This window comes from Oncorhynchus tshawytscha, linkage group LG07, assembly GCF_018296145.1.
Source record: "Oncorhynchus tshawytscha isolate Ot180627B linkage group LG07, Otsh_v2.0, whole genome shotgun sequence".
NCBI lineage: Eukaryota > Metazoa > Chordata > Actinopteri > Salmoniformes > Salmonidae > Oncorhynchus > Oncorhynchus tshawytscha.
In genome coordinates, this window is record NC_056435.1 from 29,843,806 (window position 1) to 29,869,083 (window position 25,278).

Consider the following 25,278-nt stretch of genomic DNA (forward strand, 5'->3'; position numbering starts at 1 on the left):
CACAATTTGAGGTAAACATGTAATTGAGTGATCACTGTAGATATGCAGTCAATTTCAGTAACAGAACTAACCCCACACAAAGTATACACATTCATGTCCCAATAGTGTTATGCATTATTTACAACAGACAGAACACTTACCACAGTTGTAAGATAGTCATGCACTGCATCCCTACCAGTAGATGTTATAACGGCATTGCAAAGCTTTCTGCAGGTGGTTCAGTGTATCACAAACCCCAAAGCACAAATAGTTTATATCGAAGTGGAAGTGTTCTTTACATGTACAGTTTAAAGACGGACAGTCAGTCCATGGCCAACGGTTATGAAAAGTGAAACAATTTAATAACATCAAAAACATCCACAAACGTTCTGAAACACATGCAATAGCTGTACATGTTTTTTTTTTTTGTACAAAGATGCAATAGAAGGCGATTGTCGTGTTAACGTTTAGGTTGACTTTAAAAACAGGCTTACGACTGTGATTCATTTTTTGGAGTTGAATGGCATTGTCTAAAATGGCATGCAAGTTGTAATGAGCAAGGTTGTTCTATGGACATTGGGACAACATTAAGCCATGCTTTAATTGGTATTTTGATGAACTAGAATAGATCAAGCGGTAACACGGTTGATAATTGTCTGCATGTTGTAGCAAGCTGTCTCATAAAACCACTGAATCACAGCCTCGCGGTGGAAATTGTATCAGAAATGTCCACAACAACAGTATAAGTACTTTCCTGTTATCAACTGAGAGGAGTTCTCAGAGCACCTGGGTCGTTCCATGAAATGAGTGCCTTTTGTGTCCCTTTGATATATTAAGTAGAAATTGTGCACAAATATTGAATTGCCTGTTATAGTAAATGAAGTAGCCTTCAATATAGACCACATGGGAAATTCAATAAATCAGATTTTTTATATGAATAGACATAAAATTCATGTCGCTCTGTGCATCCTCTGTGACTTTAATCCACTTAACCCCAACATTCTCCAAGTTTTCACCATCATTGTAAAGCCCTAGTTATTTTGTTGCTTTGACACTCATTTCTGATGATGATTATTTATTTCATGTGATTAGTAATTCATCTTAAGCTTAACAAAAAAAAAACAGTCTGTCATTTTAATATCAACCCTGTTATGTGAACTGAACTCTGTTTAAATATAGTGAAACTATTCCTTTTCCAATATTTTTTTCAAAAGAAACAGTGAACATCTAATAGTCAAATTACAGTGTAAATGCAGGTGAGCCGCTTCTACTCTTTTTGGCCATTTTCTGGTCTTTTGTGGAGGAAACTGAGCGAGTCGAGCATAACACATTAACCCTGTAGCACATAGATCAACAGGCGAGCCATTTTTTTATAATTACATTTTCTTTGCGAAGCTTGCATTCAATTGCCCCTCCCTGTTGCACACAACAAGCTTATTTCCCCCCAGTCACAAGGGGATTCATGGCTGATTTAAGATGAAGTTTTAAGATGAACCCTGTTACGGTCAACCCTGTTACTTTATTTGGCATTTAATAGGCACTTACTATACTTTTATTTTTAAAAAACATTGAGATGGGAAAAATTGTTTTTTTATTAAGTTGAACATTTGGTCTTTATGACAGAATATTAAAATGAGGTAAAAAATATATATGTTTACCAAATTACACTACTCAAAAGGCACCTAATAAGTGGAACGACCCACCTGCCTTGGGTTTTTGTGTATTTCATCATGTGATAAAACTGAGGCATCCATTTTGTATTATTTTGTCATGTATAAAACCAGGAAATAAGTTAATAAACAGCTTTTGTACACATATTAAAATCATATTTAATGAATGCATTTCAAATATAAAATGTCAATAATATTTGCTTCAACTGAACAAGACAGACATCATATGCTCACATACACGTGTTGTTTGCTAAAAGACCTGGCAGTATAACACAAGGAGCAATGTGGACAGGAGTTCTTATTTTCTTCCTTTTATATTTGAGTGGATTACAAACAGTTGTTGCATTTGACAAAAAAATGCAAAAGCCTCAAAGGTTTTCACTGATTTGCGGTAATATAAAACACCTCCACACATACAATAATATATACATTTCGAAATGATGCATTCTGTTACAGTTTGATAAAAGGACAAGCTTTATAAAATGAAGATGGCAGTGTAGCTGACAATGACAAATTACATTTCACATGAGATTCTGCTTGGTATGGATGTCATGTACTTCCTTTATTAAGTCCCCCCCCCCCCCCACCTCTCGACCAGTCTGATGAAAGTGTTGTCCTAAGGATGGATGATGGCCCCTTTTCCTTTCTCTTACGCTTTGCTCTGATTGGTGGTTCCTTTGACTTCCATGGACACCCTTTTTTCCTTGCGTCCAGCGTACTCGCCGATAAAGGAGCCATCCTCGTTGAACTGGGCGTCCTCATCCCCATAGTCCACCAGGCTGTCCCCACTGTCCTCTGCTTTGATCTGTCCGCTCAGAGAGTGCTGGCTGCCCTTCAGTGGCTTCTCATCGTTGTCACTGTGTCGATGGCACAAAAACAGGGGATTTAAAATCCACCTAATTTCACTCATGGCTTAACTCAATAGGCTTTACTGGTGAGGACAGGGACACAGGCAGGTTTGAACCCATAAAGCTTCAATGAAGAGCTTCGGTGATTCTGGCAGCAATGTCTACCTCTGACTGATGGACAGAGGAAAAATTATCAAATATGTCAGGAATACTTCAACTCTACATGTACAGTATATCCATGTACTGTATGTGACAATGAATGGGATGATTTAAAGAAGACAGGGTATTGATGTGGATGTCGGGCTGTTGTAGTGTACAATTATAGTGTGCTTCAGATTTTGGAGCAAACATACAATAAATGTGCTTTCCCGTGATCTGACGTTGGGGGCCACATATTTTAAGGACCACACACACCACTCTAGTTCTCAACTTTACTGTGACCATATGGCGAAAGATGTCTAGGCTACTTTTGATTCAATTTAGGTTCTGAGTGTGAGACTACTGATTGGAGTGGTGTGCGGGTCTCTGAGTTGCATTCTTTGAGTGTGTTCTGAATCGGACCAGTGGAGGATTAATGAATTGAGCACAGATATTATTGCCCCGGAGATGAGCTGCATTCAATTACACAGATTGGTTTTTAGCCTCCTGCTAGGTTGTGTTGCGGCCAGGCAGCCATCCTTCATTGAGCTCCATTCAGAAACAATTAGTAACATCTGAACAATGAGGCTGTTACTGCTAATGAGCTGAGCTCTACCACCACACGTCTACCTAATCACAATGCACCATATAGGGTGATACCACATCGACATCACGAATTCGTCAACAACAACAGTTGCTGTTTACCACATACATGTTAAAGCATACATGCTACTCAGCCCATCGCATGTCTCGAACAGGGATGTCTGTGAGGGTCCGTGTATAGCTCATGCATGTGGGGTTTTCTTTTAAATCAGGAGAAATGCACAGATAGAATTATATGATTATATGATGATTAATTATGTGATGTGATACAATTCAAAACATTGGGTACAATGAATTCTCGATGCAATGGTGGTTGGAGGTGTGATTTACCTGTATTCACAGAAGGTGTCATCATGCATACCCTGGGATTCAAGGTCTGGGTGGAGGTCCTCTTTCTCCTTTACTGCTCAGAGAGAAAGATAATTATTTAGGGTACCATGTATAACATTCCATAACATTTTTTTTTACATTCCCTTACAAAAAAACAGGTGAAATGGCTGCTTTCAAATGTTGAGTTTAAATTTCACAATATATTTTGTCTTGCCCATTTACCCTCTGAATGGCACACACACACACACACACACACACACACACACACACACACACACACACACTCCATGTCTTAATTGCCTCAAGGCTTAAAAATCCTTCTTTAACCTGTCTCCTCCCCTTCATCTACAGTGATTGAAGGGGATTTAACAAGTGACATCAATAAGGGATCATAGCTTTCACCAGTCTATGCCATAGAAAAAGCCTGTTCATAATGTTTTGTACACAGGTTGGAATGCTACTTTGAAATTGTGAAAATGGTGACGATGTCATTTTAATGTAAGTGCTGTTTGAAAAGACAGCCTGAAATATCAGTCTGTTATGGTGGGATGGATTTTTTGGCCTGCCGGGTGACATCACCAGGTGGTAAATTAGTTATTAGACCAATGAGAAAGAGATTTCCAAACCTCTCTGCCAATAACTGCTAGCTTCCAGTTTTCCCCTTTCCACTCAGACCACTTCCAGACAGTCCTAGCAAAATTCTTGCTTGAGAAATTGCTCTTTGCTCATTTTTCTTTTTGCCTATTTGTATTGAAAACAATCACAGTAAAGTATTTAATTGTTAACCATAAATTATTGCTATTGAGATAAAAACGGCTTCATTGGACCTTTAACGTGTGAAATTCACATTTGCAGTTTTACATGTAAGAAAACTCCATGTGTAAATCTCACCTTCACATGTGGAATTGCAAGTTCAAATGTTAAAAACAATCCCATGAAAATCGCATTTGCAATTTCACATCTAAGAAAACTCCACATGCCTATCTGAGTATAATAATTCAAGTTAAAAACAATTATTTCTGTTTTCTGAGCCATCCACTCCATTATTAGTCCTCCATGGTGTTGCATTGATATACATGTATACTTAGCGCTACCACTAGGGAGAGGCATTCAGAGTGTTACTGCCGCAAGAGTGTTGGTCCATGACCATTGGAAGAAGTCCAGTGGAAAGAACAGAGAAGACCACTCTCTGTGTCTCATAATTATTTATCCTGGTTATATATATATATATATATATTTTTTAACCTTTATTTAACTTGGCAAGTCAGTTAAGAACAAATTCATATTTGCAATTACATCCTAGGAACAGTGGTTAACTGCCTTGTTCAGGGGCAGAATAACAGATTTTTATGTTGTCAGCTCAGGGATTCGATCTAGCAACCTTTCGGGTACTGGCCCAATGCACTAACCACTAGGCTACCTGCCACCACACTTGTGTAGTTAGCATGTGATCAATGGATTCAAATTTAATAAATAGTAACCTAAAATACAAATCATTAGCGTGATTAATAAGTACACATGTAAATACACTCAATATGAGCCCTTGTTTAAACGAGTAAGATTTTCCCATTCACATGAGTGTAGCCAAGCTAAGTAACTAGCTAGCTAGTTCACTTTTGTGTGCAAGTCAACGAGAACAACATGACATTTCAGAGGATATTGTTGTTATCTTTATAAACAAGGGCTCATATTGAGTGTATTTACATGTCTACATATTAATCACTCTAATGATTTGTATTTTAGAAGGTTTTATGAAATTTGTATCCAATGGTTGTATGCCAACTAAAAAAACGCTAGTTAGCTTAGTGATAGGTGATAGCTAGCCTTCGATGTTGTCCTATTTAGCTATTTTTCGCTTCTGTTATTGTTAACTGTCCATTGGTTTTTGTTACATTAAATAAACAGGCCTAAAGGGGATTTTAATGTATTTTAAAGTGTGTGTTTGTTTGCTTTTGGAATTAATGTAAACGGATACTTTTGATTTAGAATTAGGGCTGTCAGAGTTAATCAGTTATCTCGAGTTAAACTCAAGTTAAAATCGTGATTAATTGCATTAATCAAAATACACTGAATCATCCAAAATACATCCTCGATACAGCTAAAAACAACCATGCTAAGTCAAAACAAGTTGAAATTGAGGTTAAAGAAAGTGTGCTTTATCAATTTAGCTGATTTTGCTAACTGTTACTTTGGACAAAATCAAGACGTCAATGCTTTTTATAAAAACATCTTAAATTACAGCAACTTGACAAAAATGTTAAATGTTTGACTGCCCTATTCTGAATTGAACAGTCAATATTCAGAGCTTGTGAGAAATGTATAATAAATATACATTGGAAGAGAAAGTGTCGACTCGCTTGGTTTAATGGTCATGACGTTGGCTTCTCCCGTTGGAGACACGGGTTCTAATGAAACGTGTCACATGAAAAATAAACATGAAAAATGTACATGTCAAAAATCCATGCAGTGTCCGAAAACCACGTGTCTGACTCATGTGGTAAAAAAATGGCTGTAATTAGTTTTTTCGCACAAGTGTTTATTTTATTTTTTATTGTAATGCTTGATGAAGACACAATAATGTTCTGTTAAAACGCCTTACAAGTTCTCTCACATTCTGAAGTAATAACATACTCAGTGCTTGATGTCAGTAACATTTACAATATGAGTAACAACTAAATCCTCATTTCAAAGTGGGAAGCTTACTATCAGTGAAAGTGCAGGAGGTAGTGCTTAATGAAGGCAACACAGAACAAAGCCCTGTGATTTAGACTGTCTTTCTGACATGATAGGCGATTAGCTGAGACCAATAAGTGTATAAAGATGAAAGGTACTGTAAAATCCCCCACATCCCCCACAGACAGGACTGGCATTAAGATACCCTGGCTGGTCCTTATGGCATCACCCCACCACTGGCATGTGACCATAACATTTGCATATCTTCTGTGTATTTTGTGCATTGTATGCTTTGTTATTCAAATTCAGCCTATTCCAAATATGATATGCTGTATTTAAATGTTATGAATACAAATGCATATGCTCCCATTAATTCAAGTTCCCATTATACTCTAAATATATCAGCGTTGACATTTTGAGCAGTGGTGTGATGTATATTTCTACAAATAATAACACATCAGCTTAAGTATATCTATAACGGTGTCCAGAGTGATGTATCATTTCTCTTTTGTAACGAGGACTCTAAATGGAAATATAATGATGCCTTGTGTAATGATTAGTTAACATTCATAAGGTGCAGTGTGTGTGTGTGTGTGTGTGTGTGTTTGAGAGTGAGCACCTACCAGCATATTTCCCTCCTTTATTTCTGTTGACGAAGCAGGCGATTAACACAATGAGTGTGAGGACAGCCACGGCACACATCAGCCCGATGAACCAGCCCTGGGTGGAGATTCCTCCATGGATGCTTGCCAGACCTGAGGAGAACAACAACACAACTCTTTGACATTGACTTGACCCTGCCTTTCCCGAGGACACTTAATTGAATGTTTACATCGACAAAGTCTATGTGATGCAGAGGCAGAGAGGCAGCAGGTTACGCTGAAATGGAAATGTACCCGTATTAATATTAAACAGCTAATCCCCTTGTCTAATTAATCAACTGAAGAGGCTGTTCAAACAGAAATTCATTCACCAAGTCACACAGAATATATATTTTTTTTTGTGGGGGGGGGAATCCTATTGACACTGAGAAAACCATGCATGACACCTTGAGACACGTTCAAGGACAATGGTGCACCTGCATAGACCTAGTACTCAATAAGACATCAATTGGTTGTGGTGCTGATGTAGGTGGGGGGTTGGATGAAGGGGGGTTGCTTCTTTTCCTGTGGCATCCCTGCTCACCTTTATCCCTGGTCCTGATTACATCTTCAAAAATACTAGAATTATCAACCCAGTTGTTAGTCATAAGGCGCACAGTGTACGCAGTCCCAGGCTCCAGCCCCTCAATGATGTGGAAAGTCTTAGAGGTGTTTACTGCCTCAGAGATCTTCCAGTTACCTTTACCTATAAGGTGCACAATCAGGGAGGGTTAGTACTCATGAGGGGCGAAGGTTCAAGGGTTAAAGGTTACTTACAGAGAGTTCGATGAAATAACACAGAACAACATTTCTAGCATGTAACGTTAAACGGTAATATGGAATACAGATTTCTCAGATGTTACCAATACATTCAAAATCACCTTAAACATGTATCACTATAAAATAGACTACAAATGGACAGAGAAGTAATATGTGCTTACGGTTGTTCACATATGCAACATAAAACTCTGAATCGGTTTGTTCGCTTCCCGGAATCCAGCTGATATTTGCAAAGTTGTCACTAACTGAGGAACTAATATTCAACAGGGCTGGGACTGACAGACAGATGAGGGGGGGAAAGGGGAGAAACAGCAGAACAGGGTTAGTAAAGGATAGTAACGAGAAGACAGATTACATCCACACCAAAAAAAAAAAACAACAACATTGGATCGGAAGCTGGCCAGAGAGTTGTTGATTAAGTCAATCCATTTGCTTATGTGTTTCATTCCTAATATTACTGTAGGACACAGAGTGAAGGCTTATCAACAGCATGTCATGAATCAATTGTAATGGAATTGCCAAAGGAAAACTACAATGATATGGAAATATTTTGACAAGGAAAGTCCGCAGAGCTGAATGGAAATCTATAGATAGCACGCATCCACTGAAACCTGAAAGACGAAAGAACAAGGCAAAACCCTGCTTATTGACTCCGCGTGTTCATTTTCTTAAGCAATACCACTGACTGCTCTCCCTTTTCAAATCAGATAGATTTACCCTGCTGCAATACATATGTACTGTACACTGAGTGTACTAAACATTAAGAACACCTGCTCCTTCCATGACAGACGGACCAGGTGCATCCAGGTGAAAGATATGAGCCCTTATTGATGTCACTTGTTAAATCCACTTCAAGCAGTGTAGATGAAGGGGAGGAGACAGGTTAAAGAAGCATGTTTAAGCCTCGAGGCAATTGAGACATGGGTTGTGTGTGTGCCATTCAGAGCAATATAATGATTGAAGTGCCTTTGAGAGGGGATGGTAGTAGGTTTGAGTGTGTCAAGAACTGCAATGCTGTGGGGTTTCCCGTGTTTGTCAAGAATGGTCCACCTCCCAAAGGACAAATTGAGGCTGTTCTCAGGGCAAAAAAATACACAATATTATAATGTCTTGTACAATCAGTGTACAGACCCCTATGGAAAACATGCTTAAGATGTGGAGGGGTTCATGTAGAAGGGTCCAAGCACAAAATTGAGCTTTTCTTCTACAACAGTAAACACTTCAATGGGAATGTTAAATAGCAGAGGTTAGTAAGTCCCTTTGCCTCACTGCAGGTACACTGTACTCAGGTACTGTGGTGAATACATTAGACAACAACAGACTAATAAAGACTCTGAAGACTCTGATACTCCAAGAATAAATCAAAGAACCACTGCACCTGGAGTGATGGTGAGAATCATGCATCACTCCATATTGCTAAAGTTGGTAAAAGAAAGCTATGGTTTGACCCGGTCAACAGCAACCAATCCCCTTCATTTCCCTCAGGCATACATGCAAATCTGTGACTGTCTCCTGCTCAGGTGTCATTATTTTCTCAGGTGATAATTCAGTACACAAGGACACCTGTGTCTGTGCTGCTCATCCCTGTGAGCACAAATGACACACCGTGGGTAATGCTGATGTATGACTTCGTAACTATGGTAATTCCCATCATTCGCTTAGTATGATGACTAAGTGACACGGGGCCTGACTAAAAATATCCCAGGGCTTGGCGTGTTTGTCACCGCGCTGCTCAGCCTGGTATTAAAGGCTGCAGAAAGCATCTGCTGTCACAGCAGGGAGCGCAGCCCTGGCCCTGCCACAATGCCTGAAAGATGGCTCTTCAAAGTCAGGGAGTTCTATAAAAGGAGTGCCCCAGTACACAGAAATATTCTGATCTACAGCTTTCAACAGCTTTCAATTTATCCACTTATCTCAGTCCCCTAAATATTACCGTCTCTTTAAGAGCTCACACCTCCTCCTCACTCTGCCTGGCTAAGCCAACACTTTCCTCAGCTCAAATGGTGCTATGGACATTTGCTTGCCCCACAGCACTATTGTTGGTTACCCAGTTGAAGGTTACATGGAAATGTTCAGGTGACTGTTTGGTCAATATTCTGCCGTGTAAGAGGACTGGGCCCCCCAAACAAATCAATCCTTGACAATTAGACATATTTGCCCTGTTTGAACTACAACACACTACACTCACACCTCCGGGTATGGAATAGATTCAATAACGTGACTGTCTGTTGATGAGCTTGTTGAGCCGTTTGCTGGACTTTAACTCAACATCGATGCTGAGGCTAGTTTTTCATTGATTGAAGTTAAGCTCAAAATAGAGGATTTGTGTCATAGCGATCACTAGAGTTGACAGTTTTTCCACCTATGACTATCATGACCATACGGAGCACAATTGGTGACATGAATACCTATGTTGGAATGGGTGGCATTGGACACGTGGGAGACTGCAGTGCTTGGAGGTGAGGGGGAGGCAGACTGGCCTGAAAAGAAAGACAGATCTTGAGATTATTGGCTATTTTTTGGAGTGAAGGAGGGGGAGCTACTGTCTACTGACTACTAGTAGAATTGTTAGTACACTACAACTATGGGTAAAGTGAACTGACATTAGTTTCTAGTCTACAGATATGTCTACTATAATGACTAGTCAGGGTGGTTACTACTACAGAGCAATGCATACCATCAAAGAACTAGGACACAAGGTGTCATTTCTGGCTAGATATGATCATTGGTAATAATTTGTACTGCAGGAAGTGACTATTCCACTGTTCAGTTCCACTGACGCCATCATTTGAACGCTGAATGACACTACAATAGAGATGCCCGTCTGATATCCTTCCTGTATGTTGCACTTAAAGCTTAATTTGATCCCGTTGCTTTTGTAATACAGGTGGCATTGATCCTGCCGTTGTTAGAACACAAGTCAATATTCATTTAGAGATTCACTAATGAGATCGGATTCATATGAATTTATAATCAGGATACTCATTACCATTTGTTATTGCAGAGAAAACCACAAACTTTGTCTGAAAACAGGGGAGTCTGTATTGGTCTACTAATGAAAGGAGGCATCAGAGTGCTCAGCGCTGATGGCAAGGGCAGGCAACAGACAAGGGCAATTATTCACAGATGAGAGGAGTATCTGCATCATTTTAGTTTCGTATTTGTGTGAAATATTAAAAAGGTCTTAATTGTTGCCGACATCAGATTCAGTAACTTTTGCTAAATGCCTGCTTGACCCATTCAACCATGGAGCCAGGCAGGGCCAGGAGCTGTCTGGAGCTGTCACCTCCCACCCGTTTATCAGCCCTGTATCCATATTCATGCTCTCACAGCTAGTCTATGTTAAAGAAACTATAGCTGACAGAAATCATGCTAACAGCTATATGAAAAGAATAGCACAAGTCTTTCTCAGAAATGGAAAGAGAGAGAGAGCTACAGTTCTACTCAACTATCCACCAAGGATGTGATACAACTAATGAACTGCCGACTCATACAGTATTACATCAACATAGTTAATATACCCGAGGGCATGACTTGCGACAGCGTTAGACTACAGTGGTTGTTTTTTACTGCACATGAACAGAAATCTACATACTTAAGTTGACAGTGGATACCGCTGTTGAAGCTGGTGAAGAGAGGAAAAAGAAAAAAGGAAAGCATTGCCAAGCAGGTACATGTATTGAAAGTTGTTGACATTATTTTCAATAGCATAAGTTAAACGCCTTAAATATACTGAACAAAAACACAACTGTAACATGCAACAATTTCTAAGATCTTTCTGAGTAACAGTTCAAATAAAGAAATCAGTCAATTGAAATAAATTCATTAGGCCCTAATCTATGGATTTCACATGATTGGGAATACAGATATGCATCTGTTGGTCACAGATACCTTTTTTTTTAAAAAGGTTGGTGCGTGGATCAGTCAGTAGCTTGTGTGACTACCATTTGTCTCATGCAGTGCGACACATCTCCATCGCAGAGTTGATCAGGCTGTTTACTGTGGCCTGTGGAATGTTGTCCCACTCCTCTTCAATGGCTGTGCGAAGTTGCTGGATATTGGCGGGAAATGGAACACACTGTCGCACACATCGATCCAGAGCATCACAAACATGCTCAATGTGTGACATGCCTGGTGAGTATGCAGGCCATGGAAGAACTGGGACATATTCATCTTCCAGGAATTGTGTACAGATCCTTGCAACATGGGGCCGTGCATTGTCATGCTGAAACATAAGGTGATGGCGGCGGATGAATGGCACAACAATGGGCCTCAGGATCTCGTCACGGTATCTCTGTGCATTCAAATTGCCATCAATAAAATGCATTTGTTTCCCTTTGTTCACAACGTTGACATTAGCAAACCGCTTGCCCACACGACGGCATACACTTGGTCTGCGGTTGTGAGGCCAGTTGGACGTGGAGTCTTATGGTAGAGAAATTAAGATTCAATTATCAGGCAATAGCTCTGGTGGACATTCCTGCAGTCAGCATGCCAATTGCATGCTCCCTCAAAACTGGAGACATCTGTTGCATTGTGTTTTGTGACAAAACTGCACATTTTAGAGTGGTCTTTTATTGTCACCAGCACAAGGTGCACCTGTGTAATGGTCATGCTGTTTAATCAGCTTCTTGATATTCCACACCTGTCAGGTGGATGGTTTATCTTGGCAAACGACAAATGCTCACTAACAGGGATGTAAGCGAATTTGTTCTGAAAATTTGAGCGAAATAAGCTTTTTGTGATTATGGAACATTTTTGCAATCTTTTATTTCAGCTCATGAAACATGGGATCAACACTTTGCGTTTATATTTTTGTTCAGTGTACATTTGCATGGCATAGGGAAAGCATATGCAGACACCAACCGCGCAACATAAGCATGAAAAAGATGCAAAATGTTACCCTACATAAATGTGTGTAAATGAAGTAGGGTTCTCTTATGGGGACAGACGAAGAAACATTTACAGGATATACATCCAAAGCAATATAACATTACTCCCACACAAAAGTATGTTTATTTTGTTTTCACACCATAACAACATTTTGTTAAGTTTTGTTTGGGCTCCTGAGTGGCGTAGCGGTGTAAGGCACTGCATCTCAGTGCTAGAGGTGTCACTACAGACCCTGGTTTGATTTCAGGCTGTATCACAACCGGCCCGTGATTGGGAGTCCCATAGGGCGGTGTACAATTGGCCCGGGTTTGGCTGGGGTAGGCCGTCATTGTAAATAATAATTTGTTCTTAACTGCCTTGCCTAGTTAAATAAAGGTTAAATAAAAAAATAAGTAAACAAATCTAAACATGCATTCTCGCAGCACACCAAATGTGATGTTTTTAATTCATCCCAGAAGCCTGCTTACTGAGATTGAATAGGATGCTATGTTTTGTTATACTGTACATTTATTTCAATGTGAAAGCCCTTACTTGCAGGTAGCCTATCAGTTATGAGCGTTGGGCCAGTAACACAAAGGTCGCTGGTTTGCATCCCTGAGCGGACTTGGTGAAAAATCTGTCGATGTAACCTCAGAGAAAGGCACTTAACCCTAATTGCTCCTGTAAGATGCTCTGGATAAGAGCGTCCGCTAAATTACTAAAATGTGCTATTTAGAGAGGACCCAAATGAATTATTACTATTGTTGGACAGAGGCTGTGTGTGTTGTGGCACCTCAGAGTACAGTACAGACTCTCCATTACAAATTCAAGTGCACTTGCTTATTTTCATTAGATTCTAATTATATTTGACTGGTGCCACCCCCTTATCTACACTCCCACAGACTCAGAAGGGTACATATTACTTGTGTGAAGTAGAAATGACATATACTGGGTTTTATAAAATGAAAATGATGTATCATGTGCATGAACCAAACATACTGCAATGGCGGGCAATTGACTTACCTTACCAATTCCTATATAATAATACAATATTATATAGAAAATATACAGTTTCACTTGCCGAAGGCAAATCTCTTCTCCAGCTGGTTGTTTCATAGCTTGCTTTCCCCTTTAAATCAATAAACACTTGCTCTTTTATGACAATGATGAATGAAACCCCTTCTCACACCCTTATGATATTGTTTAACCACAAAAATTACTTAGATAGAGATATGAAAAGCCTGGCAGATGGAGCCAATATCATATTCCCTGAGCTAATACATTACTGAAACGGCTTGGTCATCTACAGAGTACCTCATCCCAAAGTCTGGCTATCACATCTCGCCATTACCCCCAACCCTAAATCCATGCCCCCTTTCTCTCCCTATAAAACTTCCTCCAGCATCCCCCATCTGCACAGGCAACACCCTGGCCTTTGTGACTTACGCGCTACAGGTGTGGTGGTGCTCTCCTCGCTGACCTGGGGCCCACAGCCCACCCTGGTGCAGGAGCGCAGGTAGAACTTGTACCTGCTGACGGCCTCGAGGTTCCGCAGGACACACGAGGTGGTGTCCGGGCTGCTGATGTCCATCGACTGCAGGACACCCACCTCTTCTGTGTCGTTGACTAAACACACACATAGACTGGATTAAACATTGTATTGCTATATAAATGGACACAGAGGTGTCTCTCTGAAACACCAAGGAGAAAAGAAGCCCATGATAGATCATTTGAAAAGGACACATGATATCTTGGGGGTTTGATGAATACATGACCACGCTATGTAAGAATGTACAACATGTGATCTGCATTGTGAGTTGGTTCTGCCCTCCCTAGCGGTGGAACTGGCCCTCAGTGTAACAGTGTAGGTTTCTGTGAAACCTGTGAAAAATGTAGTTAGCAAGGCCCTCTAAGAAGCTGGGCTCAGCCCTGGAACAGCTGTGCAGCAGCCTTTAAATTCCTCTGGTGCTTCCTCCCGGTGCCATGCTGACAGCTGTGTGCATTATCCTCAACATTTCACACATGAGTTCCTTCAAGGGGACTTCAAAGACCCCTCACTTCAAAAGAGTCCATCAGCTTCATCACACTTGCACAATGTAAACGTCCCTTCTTCTGAAATACAGCATGACACGTTTGGCCCTCTCGTGCAGCGGCAAAATCCCAAACCTTTAGTGAAAGTTGCAGTGCAATGCCGTCTTTAAAACGTTGTAATTAGCCTCATCATCATTATTGTTTCAGGCCAGGGGTTGAAGAGTGGGGCACATACACACGCACGTCATGTCCAGTGACTGTTTCCTTTGGGATTAATCTGGGTCGTTGGTTGTGGCGAAGGCCCCAGTGGACGGTATCGGGTCACTAACAAAGACCTTAAAAGGCTGTGACACGCTGGCCTTGGTCAGCGCTGCTGGGGCCGGATCATGACACACCACACAGGCCAGTGTGTCACACCCCAACCCGACAACTGACCCCTCTTTCCACCAAAGGGGGTCAATCCCGGGTTATACTATCAATAAATCCTACTGGATATCCACTTCCATGCTTTCTGATGCCATCCAATAAAATACTTTTAACATTTAGTTGTATTCAAGCCTCATTCCTTTAATCTGAGTTTCCCCACATTGGATCATATTCTCATGCAACCACTGTGAGACTTAAACCTGTGGATCACAGCTCTGCATGCATTTTCTCACATTTCTATAATAGGGCTAAAGTTGAACACCAGCTGTAGGAGCTAAACTCTAAAACCTCATTAACAACACGCTCAGCAATGAGCTGTAGCACCATTCACAAGCACAACATTATCTCCTAGTGGCAAGATCAAGGAATCGCTAGTCACTTTGAATGAAGGTAGGCTGGTGCATGTAAGAGACTGCAGTTCAACGGGGAAGAGGAAAGAGTTGTACACACTTAGCTGATACTCTAGCCGGTATCCTGTGACGACTCCATTGGCAACCAGAGGAGGTGCCCAGGTGAGAGCGACGGTGTGCTTCTGAACATCTGTGACCCTAAAAACAGGGTTTTCCTCTGGAACTGGGAAACAAAAGAATATACAGGTAGTAAGCAGTTTGACAGTGTAGCACAATAATCATGTCTCTAGACAGTTATTTTCTTCGTCCATTGGACAGTACTGAATCAATATGTTCCACGGCACCCCAGACCTCTCCCCTCATGTCTTACCTCCCTCGGGTGTTTTGAAGTTGACGGCGTGGCTGCCTGGCCCGTTGCCTCGCCCGTTGAAGGTCATGACGATGAGGCTGTACTCAGAGAAGGGCGTGAGCCCTGGTACCATGGCATGGTTCCTGTCCCCCGGGAATGTCAGCGTGTGTTTGTTCCCGTGAGTCTTCTTTGAGTCCAGCAGACTACGCAGCCGCCACCAGTTTATCTGACACCGCCATGACAGAGGGGAGACAGTGTTATAGGTCTAACAGATCATAATTACGTGACAAAAAGACAACAGCTCATACATAGAAAAATGCTGCGGTCTTGGTTATAGTGTTTTTTCCCGCGAGTGTAAGGGAACAGTGAGGCTGCCAGCAGTAGGGAGACAGAGTTGGGTGAGGGGGCCAGAAGACCCAGCGAGGTCAGGGTCTCTCCTTTTAAACAGTGTCTTTTAAAGCTACAGGGCTGTTTTGAGGAATTACCCTGTAGCCTCCCAGATGTCCATGCAGCTTTTCCTTGTGAACGCGCGTCCAGTTGACCTTGACCAGCGAGTTGTTCATCACCTCCACCGCCACATCATCAGGGGCCGCGGAGGGGACTGCAGGGCCAAACACACTCACGTCACAGTCCATTCAGCCCGTATGTCACACTGAGTACTGTAAAGATCAGCCCAACGTGTGAAGGATGAGCTCAGCTTTACAGTGTATGATCCACCAGATCATGTGTGTATTATTGGCAGGGTTGGGTATTTAGGTGCTTCAAAGCTTTACCTCTATCAAATAATAATCTATAGATCAGTGACTGCAATCTAAATAACGTGATATACCAAGGAGGGAACTAATGTTGGACTCACTGCTATTGCCTAAGCGATGCTACCAGGCAGTATGACGACAAAGGAGTACAAAGCTTCTAAAGGAGGACAACACGTTGTTAACAAGGTTGAGATGGTACATTTGACCTGAGGTTACATCCTGAGGGCAAATCCAAAAGAGCGCTAAAGATAAAGATAGAAATAAGAAAGTGTATGGAATGAAATGGTTCTAAAAGAGAGTTTTTATTTTGGCATGAGTGAAAGGGTACATAGGCCCTATAAAAGTGACGCTCAACCAAGCTACGAGCCTATATCACAAAGCAAACATTGGATTTCATCAACTACTCTGGCTGGTGGGTTAGAATTCTGCTCACAAATTTATAGCACTTTTAAAGAAGAAAGAGTCCAGATTTTAAGGACTGGAGCCAACCACACACAAAGCTGAATGGTACATACGGTACTGGCCTTATACATCTGAATTGTATTATTATTGTGAAATTCACATACATTCTTTGTATTTACAAGGCTGTAAGATTGTTTTATTTAAAAACAACAGTAGTCACTCACAGTCCTCTCCAGAGTAGCCAGTCATCACTTTGGGTTCAGGTCCCCATCCCTGGTAGTTCCTCGCCTGGATCCTGACCTCATATGGCACAAACGTGGGAGTGCCCTTCACCACAAACGAGTGTCTTTTCACCACATGCTCGTGCCAGTCCTCCTCCACATCCTGCCGTTTATAGCTCACCTTATATTCAAGGCCTGGCCCATTGTGTTCAATGGGGGACAGTGGCTGCAAGGGCGAGGAATGTAAGAATTGCAGTAACACACAGATTTATTACAATTTAATAGGAACTTGAACAATCGAGCTCTTTATATTTCCTTCTACATCCCTGGCTATTTTGAGGTTATCATGGCCAAGCCCATACACATGGATCCTAATATTTGATCATATAAAATCAGTAAAACAATAAGACAATTGCCTGGGTGCTGGCTCCAGGGAGCCGCGAGGCACCCCTCTGATATAAGGAGCAGTCTAGGACTTCACAGACTGTAGAGATTATAGAGCGATCTAGCGCTTCCCTCACAATGGCCTGACCATGATGGGAAATAGAATAAGACACTATTATCCACAAAAGCAAATCATTAACAATGAGGGAGCTCATACATTCAGAAGTTCAGGTTGCATTACTCTGCTAGGACAGGAAGATCATTTGTGGGGGTGAGATTAATCTTTTTACAATAAAGCAGAATTTATTACTGTATTACTGTACTCCTCCATTCCTTTTCACTTTCTAATAAAAGGTTCACAATGTACTGCTTTGATAGCTATCCCATTCACTATGACCTATCAAAAATAGGTTTTCTAAAGTTATACATCACAATACAACACATCAAAAGCAGGGATATTTGATTTATTTCTGAGGGATAACACTAAAGCTTATTTTCTCTATGAATAAAGAGAGATTCTTTGATTTCCCCAAAATGTAAGTGCTGTGAAATAGTCAATACTCGGAGGGGTGCGTACGTACGCAGGGAAGGAACATTAAAGGAACCCCATTCTGTTTCTTACCTCCCAGTTGATATCCATTTCATGTGCCAAATGACCTTCGATTTTAATATTTTCAGGGTTCTTGTCAGGGGCTGGTGGCAGAGAAGAAATATGGATTTCGCCAAAATTGAAATTGTTAGTTAAATAAACCTCCTGTGAAACGTGCACATGAGAGACCTAAGAGTGAAATCAATTATCTCAGATGTTTGAGTGTTTCAAAGTTCAACGGGCGGTAGAGACCGGTCAGAGGATAAAACATAACTGGACTTCCTACCTGCAGGAGGGGTCTTGTATCTTTCTGTGGGCTCACTGGGACGCCCCCTACCCACCGCGTTGACTCCAGACACTCGAAAGCGATAGTCAACATGTCCATAAAGTTTGAGGACTGCCGAACCGTGATTTCCTGGAACTCTCTGAAGCTCGTTCCAGTTCCCTGGCTCCCACTGGCTCTCCTCATACTCAATAATGAAGTCTGTTCACAGGGTGAGACACACAGACCAGACCCCAATCTGCCCAAGCCCTTTGCCAAAGGGGCTGCTTATCTAACAGCCACCTGCGTAGGAAACTCTTCAGACCCTGCACTAAGCAGGAAACTTGTTCCCCCCAAACAAATACGACACATTTGTGTTGGAATGTTGACAGGAGACTTACACAATAATAAAGTACTAATTCCATTTTCTTAGTAAATATGTGCCATGTTATTATCATTGTATATACTACAGGCCTGCTGTTCCCTAAATCACGCAAAGCAGCTGAACTTTGTTTGCCAGAGCCAGACTATTACCAGTGGTTGAGCTGTTGTGGTCATCCCCAGGGATCCATTTGAGCTTCACACTTCTGCCCTTGTGTTCAGACAGCACCAAGTTCTCAGGTGCATCGGGGACATCTGTAAAACACCACCACCACAAAGACATTACTTTGATAACACACAAAGACATTGTATCCATCAGACTGTTAAACAGCCATCACTAACACAGAGAGGCTGCTGCCTACATACAGAATTGAAATCATTGGACACTAACAAATGGATCACTAGTCACTTTATCAATGCCACTTTAATGGTGACATATACATATCTTGCATTTACTCATCCCATATGTATATACTGTTATACCACCTATTTCATCTTGCCTATGCCGCTCGGCCATTGCTCATCCATATATTTATATGTACATATTCTTATTCCATCCCTTTACTTAGATTTGAGTGTATTAGGTAGTTGTTGTGGAATTGTTAGATTACTTGTTAGATATTGCTGCAGTGTCGGAACAAGAAGCACAAGCATTTCACTATACTCGCAATAACATCGGCTAACCATGTGTATGTGACCAATACAATACAATTTGATTTGATTTATCCTCTGGAAAAGCACCATGAAACAGTCAGAGACTGACCAATGGGAAAGAAAGCCAAATGTAAAACTGCGATGCAAATGAAGTAAAGGCATTGTTCTGTAAATGCAGAGCTGAGGTCTGAAGACACACGGTGTAATCATGTTCTACTCTGTGTACCACGCCATGGAATGCTTGGCTTCGGCATATGGATCCATATTGTGACATGCTATGCATTTCTGTTGTGCTGGGGGTCATTGAACCGTTGGGGGTCAGACCAGGTTTTGATGTACAGTATTTGACATATTTTCTCACCCAGCACGATGAGTAGTGCAGAGGCAGTGTCCTGGTCTACTGGAGTTCTGGCCAGACACTTGTATATGCCATGGTCTCTGTGGCTGACGTTGACGATCTGCAGTATGCCATCCTCTAAGAAATATCTATCGGCAGAAAAAAAAGAGAGACAACCTATTGATCTGTGCAATCTAAAAAAACAAGTGAACTTTCCTGGGCTAGGCTTGGATCTGTGACACCATAAGAAAGGTGTCGTCTTACCCAGAATTCTCAGTGTGGTTTAGTGCTATCTCCATATCGTCTTTCTCCCACACGATCTCAAAGTCGCCACTGAAGGAGTTGTCGTACACCGCCAGGCAGGAGAGGTGGGCTGTGGTTCCTATTAGGACCTGCAAGTCCTCTGGGGCCTGGAATATCTTTGTGGGATCTTGGATAGATGAAACACACAACTGTATAAGTTACATGTAAAGAGTTGTGTTTAGGACCCCTCTTTTTTCTAACCATGTGACTTTAGCAGGAAACACTATATGAGGCAGTTGTTCCTCGTCAGGTCACATACTGTATTTAGAAAAACACATGACCCTAGTTGTGTGTTAAACACATGCCGTCTTGTATTTCGTTTAACATACCTTTAACATCCAGTAAGGCAGTTATAGCAGACTTCCCTTCAGTATTCTTGGTGTAACATGTGTATTGGCCCATGTCCTCTTTCTCCACATTATGGATCTCCAAAGATCCATTCTGGTGAACTGTAAACCTTGGTCCCTCCACAGACCCTGTTGAGTCATCCTTGTTCCTGTAAAACATGTAAAGCAATCAATTAACGTCTCCACTTTCTGCAATTTAATTCAATTACAGAGGAACCTTGCTGAGCACTTAAGAAGATACACAAATACTTTAAGGGGCATTATTGCAGTAGGTGTAAGATGTTTTTTCTTTCTGCACATTTCCACTGCATACAGTGGTGCACCAACAGAGAAACGGATCCTGTACATAGCTATTTTTATAACTACCTAATGACACTTTGACACATTGTTATCTAGTATTGACACATTGATATCTACTGCTCTCTACTGGCCTCTGAGAGGACTGGTTTGAGCTGGAGAATCCTAGTCCAGCATTTGTATGTGCTAGAGGCAATGATTGATGACATGACAAGAAGAGTAGGATGAGTTGGCTGAAACACATTCTGGTCTGGGACCAGGCTATGGTTAGGGAGAGCCTACTCACCAGGTTACAATAGAGGGCGGGGAGCTGAACACCTTGCAGTGCATGACTACACTCTTTCCCTCCACAGCTGAATACTCCAGACCTTCCTCTGTCAGGACCATAGGAGGCAGATCTGTGGGGAGAGACATCCCAGTTAATGAATAAGGGTAAGGGACATATATATGAGAGAGAGAGAGAGAGAGAGAGAGAGAGAGAGAGAGAGAGAGAGAGAGAGAGAGACAGAGAGAGAGAGAGACAGAGAGAGAGAGAGAGAGAGAGAGACAGAGAGAGAGAGAGAGAGAGAGAGAGAGAGAGACAGAGAGAGAGAGAGAGAGAGAGAGAGACAGACAGAGAGAGACAGAGAGAGAGAGAGAGAGAGAGAGAGAGAGAGAGAGAGAGAGAGAGAGAGAGAATTATTTTCTAACTTCAATACAGATATGGAGGGATTGAGGATTGGCCCTCCGACTGTACTGCAGTATTGGTTACAAAGATACACTAAGAAGGTCCATTAAAATGTATGGCTAAGATTCAAACTAAGGAGACTGATCAAGCAGACCAAGTGATGTGAAAATTTTACTGTCTTCCATTTCTTTTGAAAGAAAGGCTGGACTGTCACGATGATTGTCATACAATTTGAAAATAAAATAAAAAATAATAAAAAATGAAAACAAGTGGAACAATGTCATTTCTAACCAAAACATCCTGTCTGTCTCATTCCATTGTTAACCAAAATAAAAAGCTGTGACTTTGAATCCAGAAACAGTCCGCTTAATAACCTCCTAGTTTGTCACCAGCGACAAACTCCAGACATTTCTGAGAAGCCAAAGAGAGCACTTATTTTTAATCTGCTCTTATAAAAGGAGCACATTTTATTGTTGTGGCATTGCTTTCTGAATGGAGTAGAGAAACGTGCTAGCATAGAAATAAATGCCTGGGAGCATGCGGGCTGATCAACAGGGAATGTGGGTGGGTAGTCTGGCTGGAGGACTGTGGCGCTCAGACAACCCTTCCTTCACCATGGCCCGAGGGGCTCTGGCGCCAGAGCCGGATTTCAGACCAGAAACACCACCACACACAGACAGTCTTCCACTGCCTCATGACAATGTCAAGCAACTGCTTAGATTCTTTAGTGCCCTTTCATCATCATACAATTCCATACTTAGTGGGTAACAGAATGGATGAGCACGACCGGTAAAAACAATGATGAAGGCTGAGGTGTAGGAACTATTTATTTGTGACCATTAGGACGTCAAGCCTCAGAGGAAAGTAGAGGCTATTTTCAGAGGTAGAGAGTAAAGCCAACGAAGCACCATAAACTTACTCATGATCATGATATTGGCATTGGCCAGTAGGGTTCCATGTCTGTTGGAAGCCTCACATTGATAGACGGCACTGTCAATCGATTTGGCGTTGTGCAAGACAATGGTGTCATCCAACACTTTTCTGTTAGATGCTGGGACCTCTGCAATCAACAATGAAATCCATTAGCTGTACACCAATTTGCAGTGCTAGAAATAGGACACTCATGCCTTGTTGAGGTAGACTGAGAACATACCCTTAAGAGGTTTTCCATTCACCCTCCATTGGATGGTGGGCTGAGGAGTGCCAGTGGCAGAGCACTTGATATGCACATCTGAGCCAATCGTACTAAGCTGGCTCTCAGGCTCAGATACCCACTTAGGAGGCTCTGGAAAGTGCAACATCAAAGACAGACATAACATCAGGAAGCAGTGAGCGAACCAGAGCACAGTTTACAACTCTCTCCCAGAATTATGTTTGTGTTTTCTATCAACCTGGAGCCAATTCTCAAATGGTGACTTTTTTGAATCCCTCTTGGACAGCAGTTCACTCAATGTACAGTAGGTGGCACTCTTTCTCATGAAAATGTGTTACTATTATGAAGTACTTGTCATATCAGACTTTATCGAGTTTTCCTACAGTAGAACCTGTAAATGTGGTTTAACCTAAACAGCTGTTTTCCCAGACACACATAATCAAACTAAGAACCTATTATTTCAACCTTTGTACATTTTTCCCACTTACCTTCCACTGATACATCAAAGGAGTGGTTGGCCTCTCCGTGGATGTTCTTAGCCCTACACATGTATTTCCCACTGTCGTCCTCATTGACCCGGTCAATGCTCAGGAGTTTCCCATGGTTCTCTATCGTCGCTCTGTCGGGCAGCCTGTGGCCCATCCTTACCCATTCAATCTTGGGTGTTGGACTGAAAGGGGCAGTAAAAATGACTGATGTTTTGATGTAGTTGCTTCAAATAGAATGAAGTGTCTAGAAGATATCATGCAGTCCTTTGTAAAAAAAAAAAAGAAAGAAAAGAAAAAAAAAGAAAAAAAAGAAGAGAGGGCGGTTTACTTACAAGCCCTCAGGAATGCACTCCAGTAGTAGCTCGTCACCTTTCACCAGCTGTGTCTCCGACTTGACACCAGAGGGCATCAGAAGGCTTGGTTTTCTCTCCAGGATTGAATTGGCTTTTGAGAATGGAGTAGAAACATTGTTTTTAAGATTCGTCTTTCAAACAAGGCAATGCATGGGTCTAACTCTTGGACTGCTAACCTACAATGCAATGTTTGGATCCACATATCACACTCTGATATGAAAATAATAAATCGCACATGGTGAGTTCTAGACAATGATATGGTACGGCATGTAACTTACCACGACCAGGACTGCTACTTGAGTCACTGTTTGAATTTTCTGAAATGAAGGTGGGTAAACATATGAAAATGTGCAAAGCATTCATAAAAACTAAAAAACAATCATGACAGACAATGGGGGTGGGGTAGATTCATGAAAACACCAGTGCCATCAAGAGCAGGGAAAATACAACTTTTGGAGATGCTGTTGGACATTGGGAATGTTCTTGATCGCGTACACGATCATAGCGACGAATGCATTGGATCAGAGGTTGAAGTCATTATGGTGATCAAATCAAAGCCATTTGGTCAAGCTCTATGCTGTAATAATAAAAACACACCTAAATTTTCAGACATGCCTTCTTAGATTGACACCTACTGCTCTTGACTATGACAGACATGGCATTCTTCTGTACGATGGTGCGTATCCTGGGGAAGGCAGCGAAGCAACAGTAGTCTCTGCGGCTGTCCTTCTCCAGAGCATTAGAGAAGAACAGGTCACCGTTCAGACCCATGGACACCCTCTCATCCTGCTCTATGTGCTGAAGGTCTGAAGAGGGGAAAAGAGGTGGATATTCCATACAAATGTTGGTTGCTTTCGTTTGATCTATCGTGCTTCAATAAAACGGCAGGTGTCAACACAAAGCATGGGACATGACTCAGACACTGTGTTAGGTCTGGCAGGCCGTTAGTGACTCACCGATGGTCATCCAGTAGATCTGTAAAGGAGGGATTCCTTTAGGAGGGTTACACTCCAAAATGACAGGCTGACCCTCCTCCACCTTGATGGGATCAATCTTCTCCTTGGGAAACTTAGGAACGTCTGATAAAAACAACACATAATATACACTGAGTGTACAAAACATTAGGAACACTTGCTCTTTCCATGACAGGTGAAAGCTATGATCCCTTATTGACGTCACTTGTTGAATCCACTTCAATCAGTGTAGATGAAGGGGAGGAGACGGGTTAAAGAAGGATTTTGAAGCCTTGAGACAACTGAGACAAGAATTGTGTATGTGTATGTGCCAGGTGCCAGGTGCACAGGCTTGTGTCAAAAACGGCAACGCTTTTGCGTTTTCACACTCAACCGTTTCCTGTGTGTATCAACAATGGTCCACAGCCCAAATGACATGCAGCCAACTTGACACTGTGGGAAGCATTGGAGTCAACATGGGCCAGCATCCCTGTGGAACACTTTCGACACCTTATCAAGTCTATGCCCCAACGAATTGAGACTGTTCTGAGGGCAAAAGGGTTGCCTTTCTCTCCAGCAGGTGGCAGTCCTATGATACTAGTGTTTTGTGCGGGTTGTGTATGGAGGTGTTTGTGTTCCAGTGAATTGGATTTTACAGCACATTCTTCAGATTTTGACTTGCGGGAAGAAATACACGTCATTAGTACTGTTGTGCTGCGTTTCAGTCGCACTGAATGGTTGGAGCACGGCCAAATTTTGTCATAGTTCCCCTCGGTCTGGATTTCTTTGAAGATTTATGTACTATGCTTTGGAACAAAATGAAAAATGTACCAAGGGAAATGATGAAGGATAGATCAGTCTCCCTTCTGCCACACAGTCTATATGGGTATAGACGAGAGGCAACTGGGGGTGGAATGCTCTGGAGCTTCAATGACTTTCTGCCACGGCCAATACAACAAACAGCTCACAATAGAGCGACACAGTCGTTGAATTGAATTCCAGGCCCTGAATCACTTTCAAAGAGCTGTAATGGAGCGCCACA

The 25,278-nt window shown here is 41.7% G+C and overlaps 1 protein-coding gene across 8 annotated transcripts in view; it reads right to left on the minus strand.

The window, feature by feature from the left end:
• Nucleotides 1–313: 313 nt before the first annotated feature.
• chl1b (cell adhesion molecule L1-like b) overlaps nt 314–25,278 on the minus strand; it is a 72,681-nt gene continuing 47,716 nt past the window's right edge. For 3 of the 8 annotated variants that reach the window (XM_042324272.1, XM_042324271.1, XM_042324273.1), the window contains 26 exons: nt 24,240–24,362; nt 23,919–24,089; nt 23,562–23,600; nt 23,263–23,374; nt 22,931–23,112; nt 22,443–22,574; nt 22,209–22,349; nt 20,909–21,020; nt 20,308–20,474; nt 19,940–20,105; nt 19,700–19,824; nt 18,838–18,939; nt 18,328–18,525; nt 18,075–18,145; nt 17,072–17,294; nt 16,176–16,291; nt 15,712–15,916; nt 15,442–15,564; nt 13,981–14,160; nt 11,258–11,287; nt 10,071–10,142; nt 7,824–7,937; nt 7,427–7,588; nt 6,865–6,996; nt 3,569–3,641; nt 314–2,506 (listed from right to left, as the gene is read on the minus strand). In XM_042324272.1, the coding sequence (XP_042180206.1) occupies nt 2,299–2,506; nt 3,569–3,641; nt 6,865–6,996; nt 7,427–7,588; nt 7,824–7,937; nt 10,071–10,142; nt 11,258–11,287; nt 13,981–14,160; nt 15,442–15,564; nt 15,712–15,916; nt 16,176–16,291; nt 17,072–17,294; nt 18,075–18,145; nt 18,328–18,525; nt 18,838–18,939; nt 19,700–19,824; nt 19,940–20,105; nt 20,308–20,474; nt 20,909–21,020; nt 22,209–22,349; nt 22,443–22,574; nt 22,931–23,112; nt 23,263–23,374; nt 23,562–23,600; nt 23,919–24,089; nt 24,240–24,362 (3,479 nt within the window). In that variant the 3' untranslated portion in view covers nt 314–2,298. The remainder of the gene's footprint in view (nt 2,507–3,568; nt 3,642–6,864; nt 6,997–7,426; nt 7,589–7,823; nt 7,938–10,070; nt 10,143–11,257; nt 11,288–13,980; nt 14,161–15,441; nt 15,565–15,711; nt 15,917–16,175; nt 16,292–17,071; nt 17,295–18,074; nt 18,146–18,327; nt 18,526–18,837; nt 18,940–19,699; nt 19,825–19,939; nt 20,106–20,307; nt 20,475–20,908; nt 21,021–22,208; nt 22,350–22,442; nt 22,575–22,930; nt 23,113–23,262; nt 23,375–23,561; nt 23,601–23,918; nt 24,090–24,239; nt 24,363–25,278) is intronic. The other 5 variants (XM_042324275.1, XM_042324274.1, XM_042324277.1 and 2 more) reach the window with 4 other exon arrangements.